The sequence below is a fragment of the Podarcis gaigeae genome (assembly GCF_964106915.1).
Source record: "Podarcis gaigeae genome assembly, chromosome: 9".
NCBI lineage: Eukaryota > Metazoa > Chordata > Lepidosauria > Squamata > Lacertidae > Podarcis > Podarcis gaigeae.
This window is the reverse complement of record NC_139685.1, coordinates 58,269,624-58,293,293: the sequence shown is the minus strand read 5'-3', so window position 1 is coordinate 58,293,293 and position 23,670 is coordinate 58,269,624. Positions and strand designations below refer to the sequence as shown.

General features: G+C 42.2%; 1 protein-coding gene across 2 annotated transcripts; it reads right to left on the bottom strand.

Annotated features, from left to right (window-relative positions):
* Nucleotides 1-618: 618 nt before the first annotated feature.
* On the bottom strand, nucleotides 619-22,885 carry LOC310852715 (sodium/hydrogen exchanger 9B2-like). 2 transcript variants are annotated; one of them, XM_083756605.1, is made up of 16 exons: nucleotides 22,670-22,874; nucleotides 20,760-20,859; nucleotides 19,371-19,551; nucleotides 19,090-19,260; nucleotides 17,848-17,990; nucleotides 16,702-16,829; nucleotides 15,447-15,622; nucleotides 13,349-13,455; nucleotides 12,960-13,109; nucleotides 11,199-11,307; nucleotides 9,770-9,906; nucleotides 8,009-8,845; nucleotides 7,491-7,910; nucleotides 6,320-7,126; nucleotides 967-1,174; nucleotides 619-922 (listed from the first exon to the last, which is right to left on the bottom strand). In XM_083756605.1, exons 2-12 carry the CDS (start codon nucleotides 20,847-20,849, stop codon nucleotides 8,606-8,608), a joined length of 1,632 nt encoding a protein of 543 aa, XP_083612731.1. In that variant the 5' UTR covers nucleotides 20,850-20,859; nucleotides 22,670-22,874; the 3' UTR covers nucleotides 619-922; nucleotides 967-1,174; nucleotides 6,320-7,126; nucleotides 7,491-7,910; nucleotides 8,009-8,605. The 2 variants fall into 2 exon arrangements, with proteins under 2 accessions (XP_083612731.1, XP_083612730.1); XM_083756604.1 differs by having other exon boundaries at nucleotides 619-910; nucleotides 7,491-8,845; nucleotides 22,670-22,885.
* Nucleotides 22,886-23,670: the final 785 nt, after the last annotated feature.

Below are 23,670 nucleotides of genomic sequence, written 5' to 3'. Positions count from 1 at the left end.
TGGCAACCGGGAGGAGCATTCCCCTCATCTGTTTGTGTGGAGAGCATGGTGGGAATTCGCTTTTCTGTTGTTTACAAAGGAAACCAACAAGCAGGTGGCTTGGACTGCTGCACCCACAAAGGGGCATTGAAGATTATCTGAAGCCACTTTCACACAGCAATACATTGAGTTTCTACTTCCCTTTTTTTCCAGCTTTAAAGCTATATATTCTATAATTGTTTGCATGTTTTACACATTATATCTAAAATAAGCCAGCCGTCATTAACGATCAAAGTGCTTAACTGCATCAAGAACTTGAAAACTTAGAATATAATAGGACGGACACACACGTGTGTGTGTGTGTATATACAGTGCTTTTTTCTGGGGGGGATGCAGGTGTACGCATACCCCTAAAGCCTGGGGGGAGGGAACCCTAAATCAATAAATACAACTCACTAACAGTGATACTGATGTAGAGCAGAACATTCTTATTTTCACCTGGGAATGCTGGAGGGCTCCAGGTGTGCTGCCCAGTGATATAGGATAGGTAGTCAATGTGGGGTAGGTACTCCAGGTGTTGTTGGACTTCAAGTCCCATCAACACATGACTACAACAGAGAACAAGATTGTCAAGGGGTAGAAAAGGGATGTTTATTTTGGGTAATTTTGTATTTTTGAATTTTCTTAACAGGATTTTTTGGGTATTTGTTTTGTTTTGTTTATAAAATACAGAATTTGTAAAATGTGAAACATATCTTCTTCAAACAAAAAGTTGTTATAAAAATATTATACCAAATACACATAGACATAAGGGTAAAAATTATATTGTTGCAAATTATTTTTCCTCTTGAACAGTAATATTTTCCAAAATGCAGATCTTTGCAAGTATCTATCTATCTATATCTATATCTATATCTATCTATCTATCTATCTATCTATCTATCTATCTATCTATCTATCATCTATCTATCTGTCTATCTCTATCACAGAACACCATTTATTTCATTAGTCCTTGTTGAAAGTATGGGTCTGGGGTCTGCAAGGTCTGAGACTGTTTGTATCTTAAGGCTATGTCTCCCTAGAGTGTAAAAAAAGTGTCAGCATTAAGGAGGGTGAGGGGCTTAAAAGATTAAAATGTGAAAGGAACATTATTATTATTATGTTTATTATTATTACTCATTTCTTTTCTATACCGCTTTATATTTTCTTTCTTTTTTTATAATATTTTTATTGAGTTTAAGAAATACAGAAAAAAGAATAAAGGATAGATATAAGAAAGTATAAAAAGAGAATAACAAATTTCCATGTTCTTTTTTCATCAAATCTAAAGGACTTCCCCGCAACCTCCAAACCCTGCATTCTCTGTACTATAAAACATCAGCAATTTGTTAACTTATTTCAAAGCTTATTGTATCTTGCATTTTATCGTGTTCCCTGATTTCAAATATACTATAACTCAATTTTTGTACGTTTTATATTTAAACACAATAAAGTTGTTTCATTATTTTACCTCTAAATTCTTGTGTCTTAATTTCCATTTCATTAACTTACATTTGCTGAAGCTAAAATTTCCTAAAAGGTGCATTTTTTTTTTAACATTCATACAGCTTATAGTATTTTTTCAAATAGTCCTTAAACTTTATCCAGTCCTCCTCGATTGTTTCTTCTCCCAAGTCTCGGATTCTGCCAGTCATTTCGGCCAATTCCATGTAGTCCATCAACTGTGATTGCCATTCCTCCAGTGTGGGTAGATCTTGTGTCTTCCAATGCCTTGCAATCAAGATCCTGGCTGCCGTGGTAGCATACATAAAAAAGATTCTATCTTTCTTAAGTACTCTCTGGTCTACAATGCCCAAAAGAAAGGCCTCCGGTTTCTTAGGTAAGGTAAATCTAAGTACCTTTTTTAGTTCATTATGGATCATCTCCCAAAAGGCCTTCACTTTCGGGCAAGTCCACCAGAGGTGAAAAAATGTCCCTTCCGCCTCTCTGCATTTCCAACATTTATTGTCAGACAGGTGGTATATCTTAGCTAGTTTGACTGGGGTCATGTACCACCGGTATACCATTTTCATAATATTTTCCTTCAAGGCACTACATGCCGTAAATTTCATTCCGGTGTTCCATAACCTTTCCCAGTCTGCAAACATAATGTTGTGCCCCACATCCTGCGCCCATTTTATCATGGCGGATTTGACTGTCTCATCCTGTGTATTCCACTTAAGCAGCAAGTTATACATTCTCGAAAGTAGTTTATTTTTTGGCTCTAACAATTCTGTCTCTAGTTTCGATTTTTCCACCTGGAATCCAACCTTTTTATCTATTTTAAAGACCTCCTGGATTTGGGCATAGTGCAACCAATCTCGCACCTTGGTTTTCAGTTTTTCCAAGCTCAACAACCTCCAATTGTCTCCAATTTTCTCAATTATTTCCCAATATTTAAGCCAGTGGGCCTCCATGTTAAGTCTCTTACGTGCCTTGGCCTCCACCAGTGAGAGCCACCTCGGAGTCTTACTCTCCAATAAGTCTTTATATTTTGTCCAGACCATCAAAATTTCTCTTCTGACAATATGGTTTTTGAACAATTTGTGCACTTTAACCTTGTCATACCACAAATATGCATGCCACCCAAACGCATTATCAAACCCTTCCAGATCTAGGACATCAGCGTTCTCCAGCAAAATCCAATCTTTCAACCAGCAGAAGGCTGCAGCTTCGTAATATAACCTCAAGTCTGGCAGGGCAAATCCCCCTCTGTCTTTCGCATCAGTTAATATCTTAAACTTTATTCGGGGCTTTTTGCCCTGCCAAACAAACTTAGAGATATCCTTCTGCCACTTTCCAAAACATTCCACCTTGTCCACGATCTGTAGGGCCTGAAACAAGAATAACATTTTCGGCAATACATTCATCTTTACAGCAGCTATTCGGCCTAACAAGGAAAGTTTTAATCTTGACCATATTTCCAAATCTCTTTTAATTTCTGACCAACATTTCTCATAGTTGTCTTTAAACAAATTCAAATTTTTGGAGGTCAAGTGCACCCCTAGGTATTTTACTTTTTTAACCACATTTAGTTCTGTTTCTTTAGAGAACTCATCTGTTTCTGTAACTGTCAAATTTTTTGCTAAAACTTTAGTTTTTTGCTTATTTAACTTAAATCCCGCCACCCGACCAAAGTCAGAAATTAATTCTAACACTCTTTTAGTGCTAGAGACTGGTTCCTGTAATGTTAATACCAGGTCATCTGCAAATGCTTTCAATTTATATTGTTTCACTCCGACCTCAATTCCCTGAACCAACCGGTCCTTTCTAATCATGTTTAGCAACACCTCCAGAACTGAAATAAACAATAGGGGGGATAGGGGGCACCCCTGGCGTGTCCCTTTTTCAATTTTAAACTCCTCTGTCACCACATTGTTTACAATCAATTTCGCTTTTTGTTCTGAATAGATTGCTTCTATACCATTTTCAAACCCCCGCCCCACTCCCATCCCTTCCAAATTTTTCTTCATAAACATCCAAAAAATATTATCAAAGGCCTTCTCTGCATCAATAAAAATTAAGACCGCTCTAGTGTTAAGATTTGTTTGTAGAAGCTCCAAAATATCAATAATGTTTCTTGTATTGTCAAACAAATGCCTACCAGGGAGAAAGCCAGCCTGGTCCTTATGGATCACTTCATTTAATACTTTTTAAAATCTATTTGCCAGGATATCCGCAAAAATTTTGTAATCCACATTTAGGAGTGAGATGGGGCGGTAGTTCTTAAGCTGAGTCTTTTCAGTTTCTAGTTTAGGTATCAATGTGATGAAAGCTTCTTTCCACGTTTCCGGTGCCTTCCTCCCCTCCATGATCTGGTTACAAACCTCCATCAAGGGTTGTATCAAATAATCCTTTAAAACCTTGTAGTATTTGGAGGTTAGTCCATCAGGGCCTGGAGATTTGCCCAATTGGAGATTCTGAATGGCACTTTCAATTTCTTGCTGTGTGATGTTACAATTCAGGATTGATCTCATTTCCTGGGATATTTTTTGTAATCCATTAGTTTTAAGAAATTGATCCACCTCGGAAGCTTTTTGCGGCCCTTGTGAGTAAAGTTCTTTGAAATATCTCTGAAAGCACTTTCTAATTTCCTCGGGTTTCTGAACCATTCTCCCTTCAATCTCTAGATTTGTAACTGTATTAAGTTTTTGTCTCTTTTTCAACTGCCATGCTAGCAGTTTCCCACACTTATTCGCCGATTCAAAGGATCTTTGTTTCATTTGTTTAATTTTCCATTCCACCTCTTGATTTATCAAATTCGAGTATTGCGCCTGGAAAAATTTCACTTCTCTTAGCACATCCTTCGACTTAGGCCTAGATCTTAATTTTTTCTCTCCTTCTCTTATTTTCTCCAATATCTTCTCCTTCTTTTCATTCCAGAGTCTTTTCTTAATCGTATTTTGTTGTATTAGAAACCCTCTCATAACTGCTTTACTTGCGTCCCAGATTATTCTTTTTTCCACAGTAGTATTCAAATTTATCTCAAAATAGTCCTTTAAAGTTTTTTGGGCCTTCTTCACAATCTCCTGATCTCTTAATATGGTGTCATTCATTTTCCATCTAAAGGATCCGGTTGTATTTAGTCTCAATTCCACTTTCAAAGCGTTATGGTCGGAGCAAGTTTTTGGGCAGATTTCCACTTTTCTAGTCTTAGGTACCAGTCCTCTAGTTGTCCATATTTGGTCGATTCGTGTCCATGTCAGATGAGCTTCAGAAAAGAAAGTTCCTTCTTTCCCTAGAGGGTTCTTAACCCTCCATATGTCAATTAAGTCCATATTGTCAGTCATTTCAAAAAAAGTTTTAGGTAGTCTGCCATCCTTCGATATGTTGACACTTTGTGACTTATCCATGTTTACAGACACAACCCCATTCATATCACCCAACATAATGATGTTATTGTAGTCCAAGTAATCCAGCATAGTCTCATGCAGCTTCCTGAAAAATTCCGATTTTCCCTCATTTGGAGCGTATATTCCTAATATCAAAAAATTTTCTCCTTGTGTCTGTATTTCAATCGCCAAAATTCGGCCATGTTCATCTTTAAATAAGAATTTCGGTGACAGGCTCTCCTTTGCATATATCACCAATCCTCTTTTCTTAACTTTATCCGAAGAAATAAATTCTTGGCCTAGTCTTTTATTAATTAGCACTTTTCTGTGGAGCCTTGTCACATGTGTTTCTTGTAGGCAAATAATGTCCAATTGTTCCTTTTTCAAGATGTGAAAAACTTTTCTTCTTTTCTCCGGGGAGTTTCTGCCATTTATATTCCAGCTAAGAAGCTGCAGAGACATCCTGGTTCAGTTGGCGGGTCCTACAATGGGGTATCTAGGTTTCCCTCCGATCCCGGAGGTGGTAGTGTTGGTCCAGATCCAGGCGGTGTAGGCTTTGGAGATGGTCCCGGTGGTGGTGGAGGCCAAGAAGCTGCAGCTCCTTTTTGCAGGTCCTCCTCGTGGTCGTATAGGAACTTCTGCTGGTCTTCAGGTGATTTAATTTTTATTTTCCTTCCTTTGTAAGTAAATGATAGTCCTTGTGGAAACTCCCACCTATAGGGAATTCCGTTGTGTCTCAACAATTTAGTCAAGTCTATATAGGCAGTCCTAAGTTCCAAGAGATATTTAGGTATATCTCTGTAAATTTCAGCCTTTTTGCCTTCTATCTCCAAAGATTTCTTGAAATGTAGGCCTATTATCTTATCCCTCTCTTCTCTTGATCTCAGAATAACTAAGCAGTCTCTGGACTTGTCTTTCTTTACAGATTTTCCCAGTCTAAAGGCTGTCACAATTTTAAAGTCCTTTTCTTCCTCAATTCCCCAGAATTTGGAGAACAAAAGTGTCAGAAATCCCTCTAGGTTGTCTTTCTCCAGTTCCGGGATAGCCCTTATCCTGAGATTATTTTCTTTACTTTTCAATTCAACCAATGACAGGTAGGCTTGTTGTTCCCCTACCTGTCTTTTCAGAGGCCTTACTTCCCCTTTAATCTCATCAACCTTTATATTCGCCTGTTCTGCTTTTTGATTGGCTTCCACAGCTAATTTGTAGTTTTCTGCCGTAGCTCCTTGCAGTTTCTCAATTGCCTGGGTATGCTGCGAAACCTGTTCAGTTAATTTGCCAATAGAGGATGTGGCTTGGTCAATTTTTGATGTTTGATTATCCACTTTTTGATTTAAAACTGCCAGTTGTTCCAAAATTTGTTTCAAAACTGTTTCAGATCCTCCAGTTGCCATGTCTTCTGCAGCAGGCTGTACAAATTCCACCTCCTGTGCTGTCAGCACAGTTGGGACGGATGATCTGCGATATACCGCTTTATATTTTCAAGGGGGGGGGGGAATCTCAGAGTGCTTCACAACCTACATGAAAAGACTGAATAAAACAAGCCAGAATAAAACATTACTGAAGTAAGTCAAGTATAAAGTATTCATTCAAAGCAACATAATTAACAAGAAACTAAACTATTATCTTAAAGATTTCAAAATAAAACATTGCTAAAGTGGTCAACTACAGAATGCACATTCAATGTAGAAAAGTTAAGAAAAATAAATCTTAAAACATTTCAAAAGAAAACATCACTAAAGGAAGCCAAATATAAAATCCCCATTTAGAACAGCAAAATTAGCAAGAGAATAAAATATTCTCAAAAGCACAGAACATACCTGCTGCTGCCGCCACCAATAGTGGTCCATAGCAGGCAGTGGCTGTGGAAGCTCAGGTTCAATGACCTGGGTCTGCACTAAGAGACAATCAATACGGTCTCTGGTCTCTTCAGCTGCATCAGCTTTTGAAGATGGAGTCAGTGCGCTGCCCTCCCAGGCCAAGTGGGAAAAGGTCTGCAAAGCAGGGAGTAGATCTTCCAGGATGGAATGATTGAGGGGATTTGACCCACAAATGCAGTTTTCCTGTGCTTTTCCTTTCAAAGCTAACTTGTGGTCTCTCATTAATCAGGTTGTGAGAAGGTTGCCACCCCAATAAAAGCTGTTAAGTTCTGTATGTCAGCAGAACACCCCACTGATCAGCTCAGAAGAGTGTCGGGCTGGTGATGAGGTCTTCTCAAACACGGTCTTGAGCAGGCTTCCACCCTAATCAAGACTTGGTTTTTCTTCCACATTGCCCTTAAAAGTAAAGGTAAAGGGACCCCTGACCATTAGGTCCAGTCGTGACCGACTCTGGGGTTGCAGCGCTCATCTCGCTTTACTGGCCGAGGAAGCCGGCGTACACCTTCTGGGTCATGTGGCCAGCATGACTAAGCCACTTCTGGAGAACCAGAGCAGCGCACGGAAACGCCATTTACCTTCCCGCCAGAACAGTACCTATTTATCTACTTGCACTTTGACATGCTTTCGAACTGCTAAGTGGGCAGGAGCAGGGACCGAGCAATGGGAGCTCACCCCGTCACAGGGATTCAAACTGCCAACCTTCCAATCGACAAGTCCTGTGGTTTAACCCACAGCGCCACCCGCATCCCCTCCACATTGCCGTTACATGACTTGTAATCCTGTCAATCAGTTTTTTTTAATAGTTAGAACAGAGCGTTACAAACTTTTCATTTTGGCGACACACTTTTTAGACATGCATAATTTTGTGCCACAATAATTCAGTTTTGCATCATTTTGCGGCACAATAATTCAGTTTTACTAGCAAATCAGAGGTTAAACTAACCCCTTTCCAGCCCTGAGATGCGACTGGGGAGCATTTGCATGACACACCTACACACTGCAGCTGACACACTAACGTGTTGCGGCACAGAGTTTGGAAAGCTCTGACTTAGAGCCTTTTCCTGGTACTAATGCTTACATTTATTATAGATTGAAAGTGTACCAAGAAGTGGCATTCTGTCTTGTGTGAGAATGGGGAATACCTGTTCTGATGCCTACTGCAGCACGTGCACTGCACCATCTAAAAAACAAAGTACATAGGCTTCTCTTGAGAACATTTGTGCAGTTTTTCAAGTAATCAAATAGATTAATTAAAGCTTGAATCATATACAGACTTACCTGCCATTAAAGCTCTGCGGGGCTTACATCTGAGGACACATGTGTCCAATTGCACGGCAATATTCTGTTATTTGGGCGAAACCTCTATTTAAAACACTTTAATATTTTAGGATATAAGAAAGGAGACTAAATATCAGGTGGTGAAAGTTTATTCCAAAGACTGGGAAAATACTGTCTACTGAACATGAATGAGCAATGGAATGCCTTTCTCAGCTGTTTGAAAAATCCAAGATCTCACTTTTGGTTATTTGTTTACATTATCAATCCTGCATATCTTCCTGCTCCAGAACTTTACTAATTCTCAGGAACCACCTCAAAAGTTTCCTTTTATTGGCACTCATATTCCCAAATCAGACTGATCATATTTCAGCAGTAAAGTGGCATGTCCAAAGGATGTACTCTGCTTGTGATAGCTCTCAAGAACTTCCAAGTCAAGGCTGAGGAGGCTGATTTAATTCAGTCATATATTATCCATTAGTCCTCTGACTGCAATGTATTCCATGGACTTTCAGACTTCTGCAAGCCACTACGGAACACTGTGATACCTAGACAGTGCAGAATACTGGTTTATATGATTCTGGGGCCATTACCTGACCCTTACACTGCTCCAGATGTTTCCATTTCTTCTCTTCCTTCATGTCCATGACCATCACTGTTTGCTTCAGTAGCCTTGTGTAGAAGTCGGGGCCCTGCCAGGCCAATGATCAGTGCTCCAATTGGAGCTGTGATCAGGATTCCCAGGAAAGCCACTGTCAAGACATCCATGCCGTATTTCATCTCTGTGTCCTTTTCACCTTGACTTCGGGCTGTATCTAAGGCAACAGAACCAATTGCAGCCTGGCAGGAGACAGAACAACAAAACCATCATTGTGAAGACTCATAGAATTGTAGAGTTGGAAGGGATCGCAAGAGCCATCTAGTTGAACCCTCTGCTATGCAGGAATCTCAGCTAAAGCATTCAAGGAAACTGTTTTTTAAAAACCCACCTTCCGGTTCAGAGTCTCCCGATGCCGGTGTTACAGGGACAAAAGTGTGAAAGAGAGTCTCATGTGGGGATCCAACAGGTCCTTTCTTGTAGTATCTTCAAAGCTTGATTACATAACAGACCAGTCTTCATTACATAACAGACCAGTCTTCAAAGGTCCCTCTCATATTCAATCGCTATGATTGATGCAGAATGCACCAACTTGCCTCCTGAGAAGTTCATTATCAAAGCAATCATTTGGGATCATCGCTGGCTTTCAAGAGCCTTAGGAGCACAATTCAAATGATCCATCTATGCTTCTAAAGTTCAGATGGATTAATCTTGACTACCTTTGGTGGCGCAGGGGCCCAATCCACCTCTAGCGATGTGCCCACCTTTATTATGCAACTCGGTTGCTTTCTTTTAATCGAGGGACAAAGAAAAAAGCACCAAGAACTGGGCCAGAATGCTCATCTTATGTTCTTCATGCTGCTGACTCCTAAGCAGGTGCCAAGACACAACCAAATGGGAGCAAACCCATAGCAGAAAGGCTATGCTAAAGCTTCAATTCCTTTTGGTGGCCATGGTGTGTTGTGGGTTTGTATTGCTGACTCCTTCAAAATATGACCCACTACCAGTTAGTTGCTGTCCAGGACTCGCTCTTGACAGTATATTAGCTGGGCTGAAAATACCTATTTGTAGTAGTATAGCATAGTGTTCCATAGCAAAAATACCTTTAAGTAATACACTAACCCCCTTGTTTGTAGAACATACAGGTCTGTTACTGCATACTGCACCTGGATGGTTGCTTTGGGGATCCATGCCAGTGAAATAAATATTTTCTCCTTGAGGTCAAAGCCGGCACAAAACATCAACAGGAATGTTGTCACAATTCGGACTATCAGTGCAACTCCCAGTGTAGCCACACAAAGCCCTGCAACAGAGAAATATGACTCATTAGCCGGGCCTTCAACTTATTAGTAAGAACAACCAAAGGCATGGGTCAATAGAGACAGGCAGATATTATTCAGATGAAGCAGCAACAGCTAGAAACCCTTTGCAATTGTTTTTGCAAACAGAGCCATCAACAGCAACACTATTTTTACTAATCTGTTGGCATCCTGTCTGCCTTAAAAATAAGAACTCAAGGTAGATGTATTTGTTCATAATAGCTAATTAATAAACTAAAACACCTAGAGTCAAACTGATGCATTTTTATCACATATGGTACCACCTCTGCCGGATTTCATCTTTGTAAGAAAACAGAAAAGGAAAATCTATGTGCATTGACTGAAGGCTGTAGGTCGCTTCCAGATCAGACAAGACAAACACGGAAACAAGATGAAGCAGTTTTGCAATGCAGAGCAAAACAAGACTGAATAGCCTGAGAACCCTGGGCCCAAATTTATATTTTACTTAAAATAATTATTGAAACATTGGAGAAATTAACCAAATTGATTAGGACATTATTAGTTTCTAGTAGCTGGGAAGTCAGTTAGAAGCAAGTGAGTTCAAAGCTGGCAAGTGCTGGCGTCAAATAGTGGTTTAGTCTCTAAGCTATGAATTGGGAAGTCTCCAGTTTGAATCTTGCACCTGCTATAAACTCCTTGGATGACCTGTTAGGGAGTTAGTCTCTCCCAAGGTCAGTTTCCCAACTACAATATGACAATAACTGCCACCGACAAACTGGACTCAGGAAAGAAGTTCATTACTCCACGGTCTCCACAGGGGAAGGGAGCTTGCTTCACTGCTCCTTTCCCTGCCAGAAAGAACAAAACTGCAACAAACACCCTGGAATCCCAATCCATCAACCAGGGGATTAAATGCTGCTGGGTTGTGTGCATTTTGAGATTATGTTTGTGTGTGCGCGCGCCCCCACGCCTGCATTGAAATCAATTCTAAACCATCTTGCTCATCATTGTACCAAATGGTTGGATTTCAGATAAATAAACCAACCTACCACGTACGGCAGATATAAAGGTTACAACATCATACCGGTAGTAACGTAAGATTTTTCACATTTTCTTACAAAAAGCTTCCAAGTTTTCCTAGCTTTGGAAGAAGGACTCTGAACTGCCCTGAGACCTACAGGTATAGGGCAGTCAGTAAGTAAGTAAGTAAGTAAGTAAGTAAGTAAGTAAGTAAGTAAGTAAATAAATAAAACCACCCCTCAAAAGGTGAGCTAGTTAGTTCACAGAATGGCGGTGATTTCTTTAGGAGACCTACCAACTGTTTCAAGTCCGAGAGATGAAATCGATATTTCAGCTCCAATTAAACCAAACAGGAACGGTTCAAAGATTTGCCAGGCAACCGCAACAATTTTTTCAACTTTCCTCTGCAGGGGGAGAGCAAAGACAGGCAGCATTGCTTCCCACACCAGTATTGGGCTGGGGGGGGGCTGGAGACACATGTAAAATTACCCCTTCAATAATCATACCAAGCATGAATTTTAAAAGTTGTTCAAACAGTGCAAGTTTGATTCTATTTTTGTTTATCAAACAGCATTAACTGACTTTCAAATATGTCCTGGAGGAACTATTCTGATAACTAGGCAACCCAGCCCCCTAAAGTGGCCTGCAAAAATGTTTATTTGCACCTGCTAAAAACATTCCTGTTTGTTGTTGTTGTTGTTGTTTAGTCATTTAGTCGTGTCCGACTCTTCGTGATCCCATGGACCAGAGCACGCCAGGCACTCCTGTCTTCCGCCATTGCTGTTTAGACAAGCCTAACCTAGATGCTTAGAAAGTTGAGGCAATTGTAATCTGCTTTTAGTATGGTTTAAAGCAGTGGATGGTAAAGTTTTTGTGGCTTGGGCTGGTTCATGGTCCCACAGACGATGCGGTGGGCCGGGGTGCGTGCGCATGCGCAAACACTATTTCCGGCGCTCCTTCTGGCACGGAGGAGGCATGCGCAGCTTCCCATTGGCTGCAGGAGCTTCCTGTAGCCAATGGGAAGCCAGCCAGCATCGCAGAAGGTGGTCCCCGCTCTGCTCCATGCTGGTTTAGCGCGGCGCATTGGAGCCGACCAAGCAGGCGGTGGGGGTCCATGGGCAGGTTAAACAACTCCAATGGGCCGCTTGTGGCTCATGGGCTTTAGGTTGCCAACCCCTGGTTTAAAGTATGGTTCTAAGTTTCTCTTCGTTTTATTGTTTTAACTTTTCTGTAAACCATTTTGAGCGTTTGGGGGGGGGGGGTTTGCAATCAAGCGGTACATACATTTTATTAAAAAGATAAATAAATAATTTCCTGGTTTTTACTCTTGAGAGGCGCCTGTCTTATGGGCAAAAAACAGACTGGAAAACCTTTTGCAGGCAGCAAGTTCTGTTCCTTTGCTTGTACTCTCACCTGTGTGGAATTCCTGGTTGCCAATGGCTACCAGGCTTGTTTTTAAACGCAGGGCTGACTTGATAAGACAACTAAGATTAAGTAAGACACACCTTTTAGAATAAATCCTGGCTGAATGGACATTTTTTTGTGATGGTTTTTAAGCTTATTTGTTCAGCAGCTTGTTCCAACATACCATTCCCTCTATTTCCAAAATTTAGAGGCCACTGCTTTATGTAGCCAGAAAACCGCATCAGCTGCACCAGCTGCAGCCTCAGGGCAACGCCAAGGTTTGCAAAAGTACTATCCTGAGCTGCTGCATTTCCTATTGCAACATTTTGCTGCAACCCCTGCTTGTAATTGTCTATTTCCCTGACTTTCAGTCTCTAGGATTCACTGGCCCTGATCTTGCTCTAGACATTTGCAACAAATAGTGGGACAGAGATGCCCATTCCCATTCTCATTGAAAGACAGACCTAGTCAGTTCAACGGGATTTGCATCTGCATCAAGAGAAGCCCACCTTCATGCACGAATCTCCTTTGCTGGCCAGGACAATTGTTTCCAGTGCCTAAGTTAATAATAACCAGCTACTGTAAGAAAATCACAACTCTCATATTTGGGAACCAGCGTGATTTTTGGACAGTGTGTTAACTGAACGCTCACCTTCTCATCAGACCACATCATACCAGCCAGAAATGCCAAGACAATTGTGCAGAGCCCACCGGATCCAGGGAAGCCAAAATACGTGCTGCCAAAAACAGCGAACACAGATAGACCCACCACAAAGAATGCTCTCTTGCATACAAGGGATGTCTAGGATCAGGAGATAAAAAATGGAAGACAGCAGAGAAAAATGTCATGCTACAGATGAGAAGAAAGCTTGAAGAGAATAAAATGTTAATAGATCTGCATGAGTGAAAAATCTGTATTATTATTATGATGATTATTAATCACTTTTAAATATTTTCAGTTAAAGCATAGAGAGTTCTTTTTAACCATTCCCTGCTTCTCATGCTCCAAAACAGAGTCTCCAAAATGTTTTTCCTCTTTACCTGATCCTTGCTTGGGAAGTAGCAAACAAAAACTCCCAAAAGGCCACCAGCTACTATACCGACAGCAACTTCCAGCACACCACGAAAGATATTTTCAAGGATGGAGCCTGTTTTGGCAAAGCGGGAGAAGGTGGCTCAAGTGGATTTTTAAATTATTATTATTAAATTTTTATTAAAGTTTTAAAGATTAAATAACAGTCAAAATAAAGAAAAAAGAAAAAACAATACACCATCAAAAAACAGAAAAAATAAAAAAGGATAAAGAACAAATCAAACCTTTACATCACTTACTTACATTCACTTATTTCCTTGACCTCCTCACACCTCCCATTTTTGTATTCTAATTCAATTTGTTATTTCAGCAAATCCTTCCAACCTTATTTTTATCTTAATAATTTGTCTTAATATACTATCATTTTACATTCTCTCTTTCACCAATTCATTTTTACTTAATCCTTTATATCTTTTCTGCTAAAACCACATAATTTTCTTTTCCCAACATCTTTCTAGCAATCCTTAATTTTGCAATATTTTTGAAGATAAACTTTAAATTTTTTCCAATCTTCTTCCACCAACTCTTCTCCTTGGTCCCAGATTCTGCCAGTCATCTCAGCCAGTTCCATGTATTCCATCACCTTCATCTGCCATTCTTCCCGGGTGGGTAGATCTTGTGTTTTCCAATACTTTGCAATGAGTATTCTTGCTGCTGTTGTGGCGTACATGAAAAAAGTTCTATCCTCCTTTCGCACCAATTGGCCGACCATGCCTAAAAGAAAGGCCTCTGGTTTCTTCTGGAAGGTATATTTAAATACCTTTTTCATTTCGTTATAGATCATCTCCCAGAAGGTCTTAATCTTTGGGCATGTCCACCAAAAGTGAAAGAATGTACCTTCAATCTCTTTACATTTCCAACATTTATTATCGGGCAAATGATAAATTTTTGCAAGCTTGACTGGTGTCAAGTACCACCTATAAATCATTTTCATTATATTCTCTCTTAAGGCATTACATGCCGTAAACTTCATACCTGTGGTCCATAACTTTTCCCAGTCAGCCAACATAATGTTATGTCCAACATCTTGTGCCCATTTGATCATAACAGATTTAACCATTTCATCCTGTGTATTCCATTTCAACAGCAAGTTATACATTCTTGACAGATTCTTAGTTTTAGGATCTAACAATTCTGTTTCCAATTTTGATTTTTCCACCTGAAAGCCAATTTTCTTGTCCAGGTTATAAACCTCCCTTATTTGATCAAATGGATTTTTGAACAATCTCCTTGCTAAGCAGGGCCGTCTTACCCATAGGTGCTAGGGGTGCGGGACACCCGGGCGTCAGGGTCTCAGGGGCGCCAGGCCGAGAGTTTGGGGCCCAAGAGTTGAGTCTGGGGAAAAGCCCACCCGTCTGTCGGAGCGCCACGGTGGGCTCTTCTGCTGTGAGTTTGGGGGCGACCGAGTCAGTGAGATGCTGAGGCAGCCGGTCAGCTCCGCCCTCCTGCACACCTGGGATGGGCAACCTGGAGGGGGCGCTGGGCGGAACTTTGCTTAAGACATATGCTTAAGACAGCCCTGTTGCTAAGGAACTACCAGAGGAAATATCCAAAGTGTTGATTAGCTTTATGCAGAAGGTAGGAGTATGGAAGAAAGGAAGAAAGCCACAGGCATTCTAATTTAACTTTTTCTGGCAGGAGTGGGCAATCTGTTGCCCTCAGCCACGTTTCATGCAGGTAGCAAGGAGGGCAAGGTGGAAAAGGAGGTGTTAGTAAGAGAGAGAGAGAGGAGGGAGATGAAAGGAAAGGAGGAGAGTGGAAGAAAGAGGAAAGGCTTCGTTGCATCCATTTTTTACTCCAGGCCAGCCTCAAAATTGGTTGCGCACTCCGGCCTTATGGCAACAGAATCAGCCTCCCACCAGCTTCCACCCTAAAGCACCAGGTTTCACAAGCAAAGGCGAGTGCCACTTCAGGTTGCAAGTGGGGTGCATTGTGGTTTTCTTATTCCATGCAAAGCACCCATGCAACTCATCATCTGTATGTAGCAAACGATCGCATCAATGAGAAAGGCAGGTGCTCATCGATTCTATGAAGTAGCCAGGATACCTGAGGAGAAGGCCATCCCTAAGCAGGTATTGAAGCCTGTAATAGCCAGGATGTCATCAAAGCTCCCAGCAGCCATGAGCAAGGTGGGGACGCCCTTGTCAACACCATAGCCTTCCGCTTGTAAAATCAGCATTGAGGGGACAACTACAGCAGGGGACACAGCACCTAAAACAAACCTGAACAAAAACACACTATCAACCCTTCATAGCTGTTTGTGGGTGCATTTCCTCCACTTCCTCTTTTGAAATACAAAAGTGGACCCCTGGATACGAACTTAATTCGTCCCAGCGGTTCATACTTACCCTAAAAAGTATACACTTCTGGGTTTGCCGCGTTCGTAACTCGAAATTACTTTACCCGAAGGTAATGTAACCCGAGGTACCACTGTACTGATTTTTGATGTGTTTTCCCACAAACTGGCTTCCATCCAAACAGAGAAGAAGAATGACCTAGCTGCGTTTCAAGCCAATAATGCATACAAAGCCTCAGCCTAAGGCAGCTTCCTATGTTTGCTAGAACTGCCAGAAGAGAGCACAGATACAGTGGTACCTTGGGTTAAGAACTTAATTCATTTTGGAGGTCCGCTCTTAACCTGAAACTGTTCTTAACCTGAGGTACCACTTTAGCTAATGGGGCCTCCTGCTGCTGCCGTGCGATTTCTGTTCTCCCCCTGAAGCAAAGTTCTTAACCCAAGGTACTATTTCTGGGTTAGCGGAGTCTGTAACCTGAAGCGCCTGTAACCCAAGGTACTACTGTACTATTTTACAATGCAGAAATTAAAGAAAACCAAAATATAAGCGGTAGGTGCACTTTCAATCAATGTTTTTCATGTAAGGTAGTTTTAGTTCAAGAAAAAGAAAAACGTAATTTCTAAGCTGGAAATGGGATGCGGGTGGCGCTGTGGGTTAAACCACAGAGCCTAGGACTTGCCGATTGGCAGGTCGGCGGTTTGAATCCCCATGACGGGGTGAGCTCCCATTGCTCGGTCCCTGCTCCTGCCAACCTAGCAGTTCGAAAGCACGTCAAAGTGCAAGTAGATAAATAGGTACTGCTCCGTGGGAAGGTAAACGGCATTTCCGGGCACTACTCTGGTTCACCAGATGCGGCTTAGTCATGCTGGCCACATGACCTGGAAGCTGTATGCCGGCTCCCTCAGCCAATAAAACGAGATGAGCGCCATAACTCCAGAGTCGGTCACAACTGGGCCTAATGGTCAGGGGTCCCCCCCCAAAAAAAGCTGGAAAAAGCTGCTCACCCTAACATAAATCCCCACTGCCAAGGCAGGTGCATGAGGAAGTGAGACAAGACAGCTGCCGCACATGCTTCCACTATGCAGGGCCCCACGCTTAATCTTAAGCAGACAGCCTTCAGTTTTCTCAGAGCCTGAAAGACAAGCATATTAACACATCAGCAGCATCAGTGCAGAAGAAAGTTTTTGCTCAGCTCAACTTTCATAATATAGGACAAAAGAAGGGTGCTTGGAGATAAGGAATGTGAAGTTCATCTCTTTCTGGGATCAACAGAGGTTCTCACTACAAGAGCAAACAGGGATGGAGAGAAGAGATCAGGATATTATCAAGCGAGCATGTAGAGTTGGAATTGGTGATGGTGAAGACTACTTCCCCCTGTGAGCTGAGCTTACAATGACCTTGTCCAGAAGCCATGCTAAACTAGGGGGCCACAGTGAGCTTATGTGACACAGCCACAAGAAGTGGAGAAGCCTTCATTTTATATTAACCACTGCTTGCTGTGTCGTCCAAACCTGGAGAAACTGTGGCTGAAACAAGCCAACTTCACTCCACAGTTCATGAAGCTGGTTTCTTGCAACAAACCATAGTTAAGACTAACCATAATCCAAGATTCGAACAATAGGTTGAACTGTGGTTAATCAAAAACAGACGCTCCCAATTTCTGCCTCACAACCACACCAGAAGAGGGCACATGAGGGATGTGTGTGAGAGTGTCTCATTCTTGCATCCAAACACAACTCATAGCTTATTAAATTCTGCCATCTGAACATGGCTTAGAAATAGATGGAAATTAGTCATAGGTTCAAAAAGGCTATGAAGTGAATAATCAGTTCTGCATGGGGGTAACAGACTTCCCCACACAGAACAACTGTTTTCTTCATGCAAAATTTACAAGAACTTAAGCTTAAACCAGGCCTTATATGAGGAAAGGTTTAGGGGATTGGATATGCTTAGCCTGGTAAAACGGAGACTGAGAGGAGATATGATAGCAATCTTCAAATATCTAAAGGGCTGTCACATGGAAGATGCAGCAAGTTTGTTTTCTCCTGCTCTGGAGGCTAAGACCTGAACCAATGGATTCAAGTTACAAGAAAGGAGATTCTAACTAAACACCTGTAAGAGATATTTAACAGTACCATTTAATGCTCTACCTTTGGGTCAAGGCCAAGGCCAGCACGAGCCAAGATAATGGAGAGGGCGATATTTTTCAGGGCAACTGCCCATTTCACTTTGATCCGGACTATGTTACTGATCAGTGGGACATTTCTAAGGAGAAATCCAACAAGCAGCATTCCTAAAAGGAACAGAGAATGGGAAAACACACTGCCTGAAAAAATTCTGGATAAAATTAGATGCCTTTGCAGGTTAAGCATTCTGTCCTCACAGAAATACAGCCTGTAGCAAAAGCGCAAGAGGAAGAATATGAGCCACTGGTTACACAGGGGGGGTAGATTAATGCAAATTCCTGAATTTGCAGATCTAATGGAAAATCCCATTTCCATACTCCCGGCATTCAGTCAAATATGCTTCCCAGCATAATTTTTTTCATATTTGTATTCCACCCTTCCTCTTAGGAACTCAGTTTAGACATACAACAGGTTCTCCCCTATTAGCTTCACAACAATCCTATGGGACAGGTTAAGCAAAAAGACAAGTGTACCTGATCTGAAAAAGTCACATCCTCAATGGAACTTAAAGTTGACATTCTGTAGATCGGGAAAGTTAGCATATCTAAAACTACCAGGTCACTCACTCATAGGACCATGACCTGATACAATCTACCTACTTTTTCAAGATGTTGCAGAGATTTTAAAAAATTAAACAACATGCTTCAATTTAACTAAAAATAGTACCTTCTCACTCCAAGAGTTTCTTCAGCACCAAGAAAATCTCTGTGAAAGATTTAAGTAGCCTAGAGGATACCTGCACTGTTAAGAGAATGGATTCACATCAAGGTTGTCAACTGATTAAAGCTGATCTTTAAGTGAGTAATCACTTGCCCTTTAGCTGATTAATCAATTCAATTTAACAGTGCAAATGGCTTCTTGAGATACTGTCAATTATTTTTGCTTATTAATTTTTACAGAAGCACCATTTCCTTTCTTTTTAGCTCCATATTAAAGAAATTCTCCAGGAATAATTTAGCCTAACCCCCCCCACCAAGAAAAAAGCCCACCCATGCCCAAGCAATTAAAATTTGCCATCACCAAATAAAACTGTTCCTCTCTAATTAATCAATTAAAGCTAGAGTTGATTAATCTAACAATTAAATTTAACACCAACAGGTTATATAATCTGACTGCAGATAAACTTCCCTGTAATCTCTGCCCTGTCATCTCCACAGATCAAACCTATGTAACAGCAAGATGATGGCAGGCTCATTGACAACTTACCAAGAAGGGGAGGGAATGGAGGTAGACCAGGAAGTTTAATGATGCCCATAAATTTACCACCAATTACAGCAGAAAAGAAGAGGAACAAAATCCCGAAGAAGTTCCCACCAGGAAGGCACTCTCGGCCTGTAATGGACCAGGCCACAGCCCAGACCAGCACCATAGCTGCCACTGGAAGAAGAAATAAAGTTGGAGAGGCATGAATATATTTCTTAGCATTTGTGGATATGTTACTAAAATAACTTCACACATTCCTGCCTCTTCCCTTTCTTTTTACATACCATTTGTCACGATTCTGGCAATTATGCCTTGTGGAGGACAGGCACATATTCGCCTCAGTTTCCCTGATGTCTTTGACTCAACCACAGGCTCTTGTGTTTGATGCTCACAGCTTTTCAGCAGAGCAGTCTCTTCAGTTTGCGTATGACCATCAACAGCTTTGGAGTCCAAAATACTGGCTTCCTGAATTAAAACGAGGAAATGCTATCAACGATAACAACCATAATTTGTAGACTTTCACCAAAGTACCAAACTGCCAAGGCTGGAGTCCTTGGCATATTTACAAGGAAACAAGCGCTGCTGAAATTGATGGGGTTTACTTCTGAGTAAATGCATTTAGGGTGGGCTGTGCATTTCTCTGAAGAAGACTCAGAATTTTAGAGCTGAAGGGGATATTGGAGGTCATCTGGGCCAACTCCCTTTTCAATGTCAGAGGTTCTTGAGTGTCAACGGAGGGATTTTCAGCATGAACCCATCTAGATCAGATGTGAGTTGGAAGGGACCCAAGGGTCATCTAGTACAGGCACCCCAACTCCAGATGTTTTGGATAATAATAATAATAATAATTTTATTTATTTATATCCCGCCCATCTGGCTGGGTTTCCCCAGCCACATCATCCCTGACCACTGGCCCTGTTAGCTAGGGATCATGGGAGTTGTAGGCCAAAACATCTGGAAGGCCACAGGTTGGGGATGCCTGATCTAGTACAACCCTCTGCAATGCAGGAATATGCAGCTGGTCCATATGGGGATCAAACCAGCGACCTTGGCGTTATCAGCATCACGCTGTAACCAACTGAGCTAACAGCCATGTTCCGGCATGGCAGATTTTTCTTCAAAAATATAAGTGGCTTGCTTAAGTATGATTTTTAATAAGCATGAATAACATAACCTAGAGCCTGCCCCTTAGCGAGAACACAATTGGGTAGAGAAGAAGACCCCAGGACTGAAAAGACAGGTATCTTGCTGTGCCTCTGGTACAGCAGGTTGAGAACTTGCAGACATCCAATGAAGCAGAATGCTTGAAGATTCAGGACAGCCAAATTAAGTGTTTATTCACACAGCACATTACTTAAACTATGGAATTCACAACTGCAGGGTGTAGTGATTGCCACCAACTTGGATGGCTTCAAAAGAGAATTAAACAAACCGATGGAAGAGAAGTCTATCAATGGCTTCTAGCCACAATATCTACGTTTTGCATCCACACCACTGGGGAGTGTGTTGTTGTACTCCGGTCCTGCTTTCAAGGTTCCCATAGACATCTGGCTGGCCACTGTGAGAACAGGATCATGGATCAGGTGGGCCATTGTCCCTATCCAGCAGGCTCTTCTTCTTACGTTCTTCTATTCAGGTCATCCATAGTTGTAAAAGATCTGAACCAGCAGTACCTGAGTTACTAGATGCATGGGAATAACATCTGAGCTTGCATTTGCAGCAGGTAGTGTTTCCTCACTCTCTGCCACCAGGTCCTCTGGCATTTTGACCAACCTAAGATAAAACAGCAGCAGCAACAACAAAAAGTAGAGTTACCTATCAATCAACAAATAGAACCTTCAGGTGTAATAAATCCTACCGGTTCCAGATTTTTTTTATCAGCATTATGACTTTCTGCTATTCAGCTTTTTGAAAGAAAGAAAGAAAGAAAGAAAGAAAGAAAGAAAGAAAGAAAGAAAATTGCCCTTTCATGCTTGAGCTTCGTCAGTGGTTGTTTGCACTAAACCAGGATTGGTGAACCTGTGGTCTTCCATATGTTGCTAGACTATATTTCCACTATCCCTGACCATTGGTCATGCTGGCTGGCCGGGGCTAAAGGGAATTGGAGTCCAAAATCATCTGGAGGGGGGACAGGTTCCCCCCAATCCTGATCACAGGGAAGGTATACACCAAACTATTCCATCTGAGGCATGGAAGGATGTCACCAGTTTTGTATCCGGGAAATTTTTGAGTCACTTCATTGGAAAAACAGCGACATACAAATACAAAAGCAAGCTGCAATAAACCCAAATTAGTAAGACCTTTCAAAGTTGTGCAAGGACTACACACTCCCAGCACACTAATGCTCTTTCAGTGGGCAAAAACAAGCTTTTCTAAGCACCAAATGCGATAAAGTAATGAAGACCGAGGGGTCTCTAAATTATATTTCATATTCCCATAATTCAATGGCAGCTCCCCCACCCAGGTTAATCGTTGCTCTAAGCAGGGGGATTTTTAAAAATCAGGATCATGCCTGGAAAGGATTAAATGCATGCTGCAGTCCTGAATAGAATTGCCCCCTTCCCTGCATCTAGAATTAAATTTTAAAAAATACTGATGTCATTGCTAGCTGTGCAAGTAAAGTCTAGGTTGACCCTAGCAGGCCTGCTATGTGGCTTATAGCATTCAGATGCCTTGATGGTGAGCATCTGAACGCACACCATAGCCCAAACTGTCAGTTTACACAACCTTGCAGGGCTGCTGCTGGATTATTTGAAATTGGGGTGATATGCAGCCATATAATGTGTTACTCAGGGTACACTCACTGAAATGAATGAGAATGACTAAGTAATGTTGATTAATTCTAATGGGTCTGAGTAAACCTTAATTGAAAACTACCCTGGGTGCACCAATGCAGTGTTGACCAGCCACATGCATACATTCTGTACTTAACTGCCTGATGAACTGTAAGCGGCTAGGGGGTCACTCTGTTCCTTTGCTAACTGGAGAGTGTTTGTCAAAAAAGACTGATGGGAGCCAGCGCCTGCCAAGCCACAAGAACGTGTGCTCATTCTCAAGAATGCCAAGCTGGTTACTGCCAACTCTCTGGGTTCTGCTTTCTGCAACTAGATGGAAACGAAAGGATTGCTTTTCCCAACAAGTCAGAGCAACTGATTCTTAGAGTTGCCAAGGAAGGATGGCACGCCTGGAGGAGCCAATCCCCTGCCTACGTAAAAAACAACCCAAAAGATAATGTAAGGCGCATCTGAGCCCACACGCCTTTCCCCCGCGCAGGGAAATCTGGTCGTCGCGTGCTCCCTCCGTCATCACGCCTAGATTGCCGCTAATACCGTGCGTCTGATGGAAAGCTTTCTTTGCCTCGATTTCGTTACATATGTGCAGACAGTATTATATTGATCAAGGTTTAAATGCTTTTAAATGATCGCTTTTTCTATGTTTTAGCGGTTCTGTAAATAGAATAGAATAGAATCGTGGGAAATAAGTCGGCCGGTTCCGCGGTGCGTGCGCTTTTGCGCACAGACCTGCTTCCAGTTCAGCTCCTGGGGGGTTGAAAGAGGAGGACGCGCGGAATAATCGTGCCTACCTAGGAAAGGAAGAGCCTCAGGCCTTCTAGAGATTGCAGGAAGGCGACGAGGGTGGCTGCTGATCCGCAGGCTGCCGGCTTTCTGCCGCTGCTAGCGGTGGGGGCCGAGAAGGCGAGCTCGCCAAGCCGTCCAAAACGCTGCAGCAAGACGCGCGGGCAGAGCGGGCTTGGAGACGCCTATTTCACCCGGGTTCCTTTGCCAAGCCTCCCTCCCAACGCTGGTGGCGCCCGCCCTTATACGGGGCCCTCCCTTTTACCCATTTGGAGGGAGCGGGCTGCCAAGCTCAGATGTAATAGCATAGCGGTAGCGCGGCGGAAGATACACCGCACCTTGGAAAGTGCTGGCAGATAAAAGGGAAGCGGACATATGCTTCCAGGAAGCAACTGGCTGGCAGAGGCCAGCCCAAGGCCACGGTGCAAATGTAGCACCGTGAGTGGCAGGATCCCAGTGGCCTATTCCACTTCACAATAAGGGTGCCCGCCAATTAAAGGTGGCCTTTCTCTTAAAGCTGCCATTGCGCTCTCCAGGCCTGTAGCGATTCCCTGCTGTTGCAGCGAGAGAGATAAACGCTAACAAGGCGCTTTGAAGTGGTTTTGCTATCATTCTTCTTTGGCGATCACTCGTAGCCGAGTAGGATTGTCTTCCATAAACATGGTTTTACCAATGAGTCCATAAGTGACTGTGGAGGCCAATTCTGGACCCACACGTCCTTCCACAGTGGGGACATTAGTTCCCGGGTGGGAGTTGATCACGGTGTGGATTTGCTAAGTGTGCCTTCCTCTTAGCACGTTTCTTCCTTTCATCCTGCGTTCGAGTGTCTTCAAAGCCCATGACACCTTTGGTAAAGGTTCTCCAACTGGAGCGCTCACCGGCCAGTGTTTCCCAGTTGTCGGTGTTTATACTACAGTACATTTTTTTAGATTTGCCTTGAGATACACTGTCACAGAACCCAGATATCTAATTCTGCTTTGTGCATCTCAAGGAGGTCCTTTTTGGCCTA

Bases quoted from the DNA above. Each gene is read 5' to 3' on its own strand.
- LOC310852715 (XM_083756604.1), bottom strand. From the start codon at position 20,849: ATGCCAGAGGACCTGGTGGCAGAGAGTGAGGAAACACTACCTGCTGCA. The intron at 16,830-17,847 runs GTAGAGCATTAA...CTTGTCTTTCAG, and splicing joins GCCTTGGCCTTGACCCAAAG to GCTCTGAGAAAACTGAAGGC. The intron at 9,907-11,198 runs GTAGGTCTCCTA...TCTCTGTTGCAG, and splicing joins TCTCGGACTTGAAACAGTTG to GGCTTTGTGTGGCTACACTG.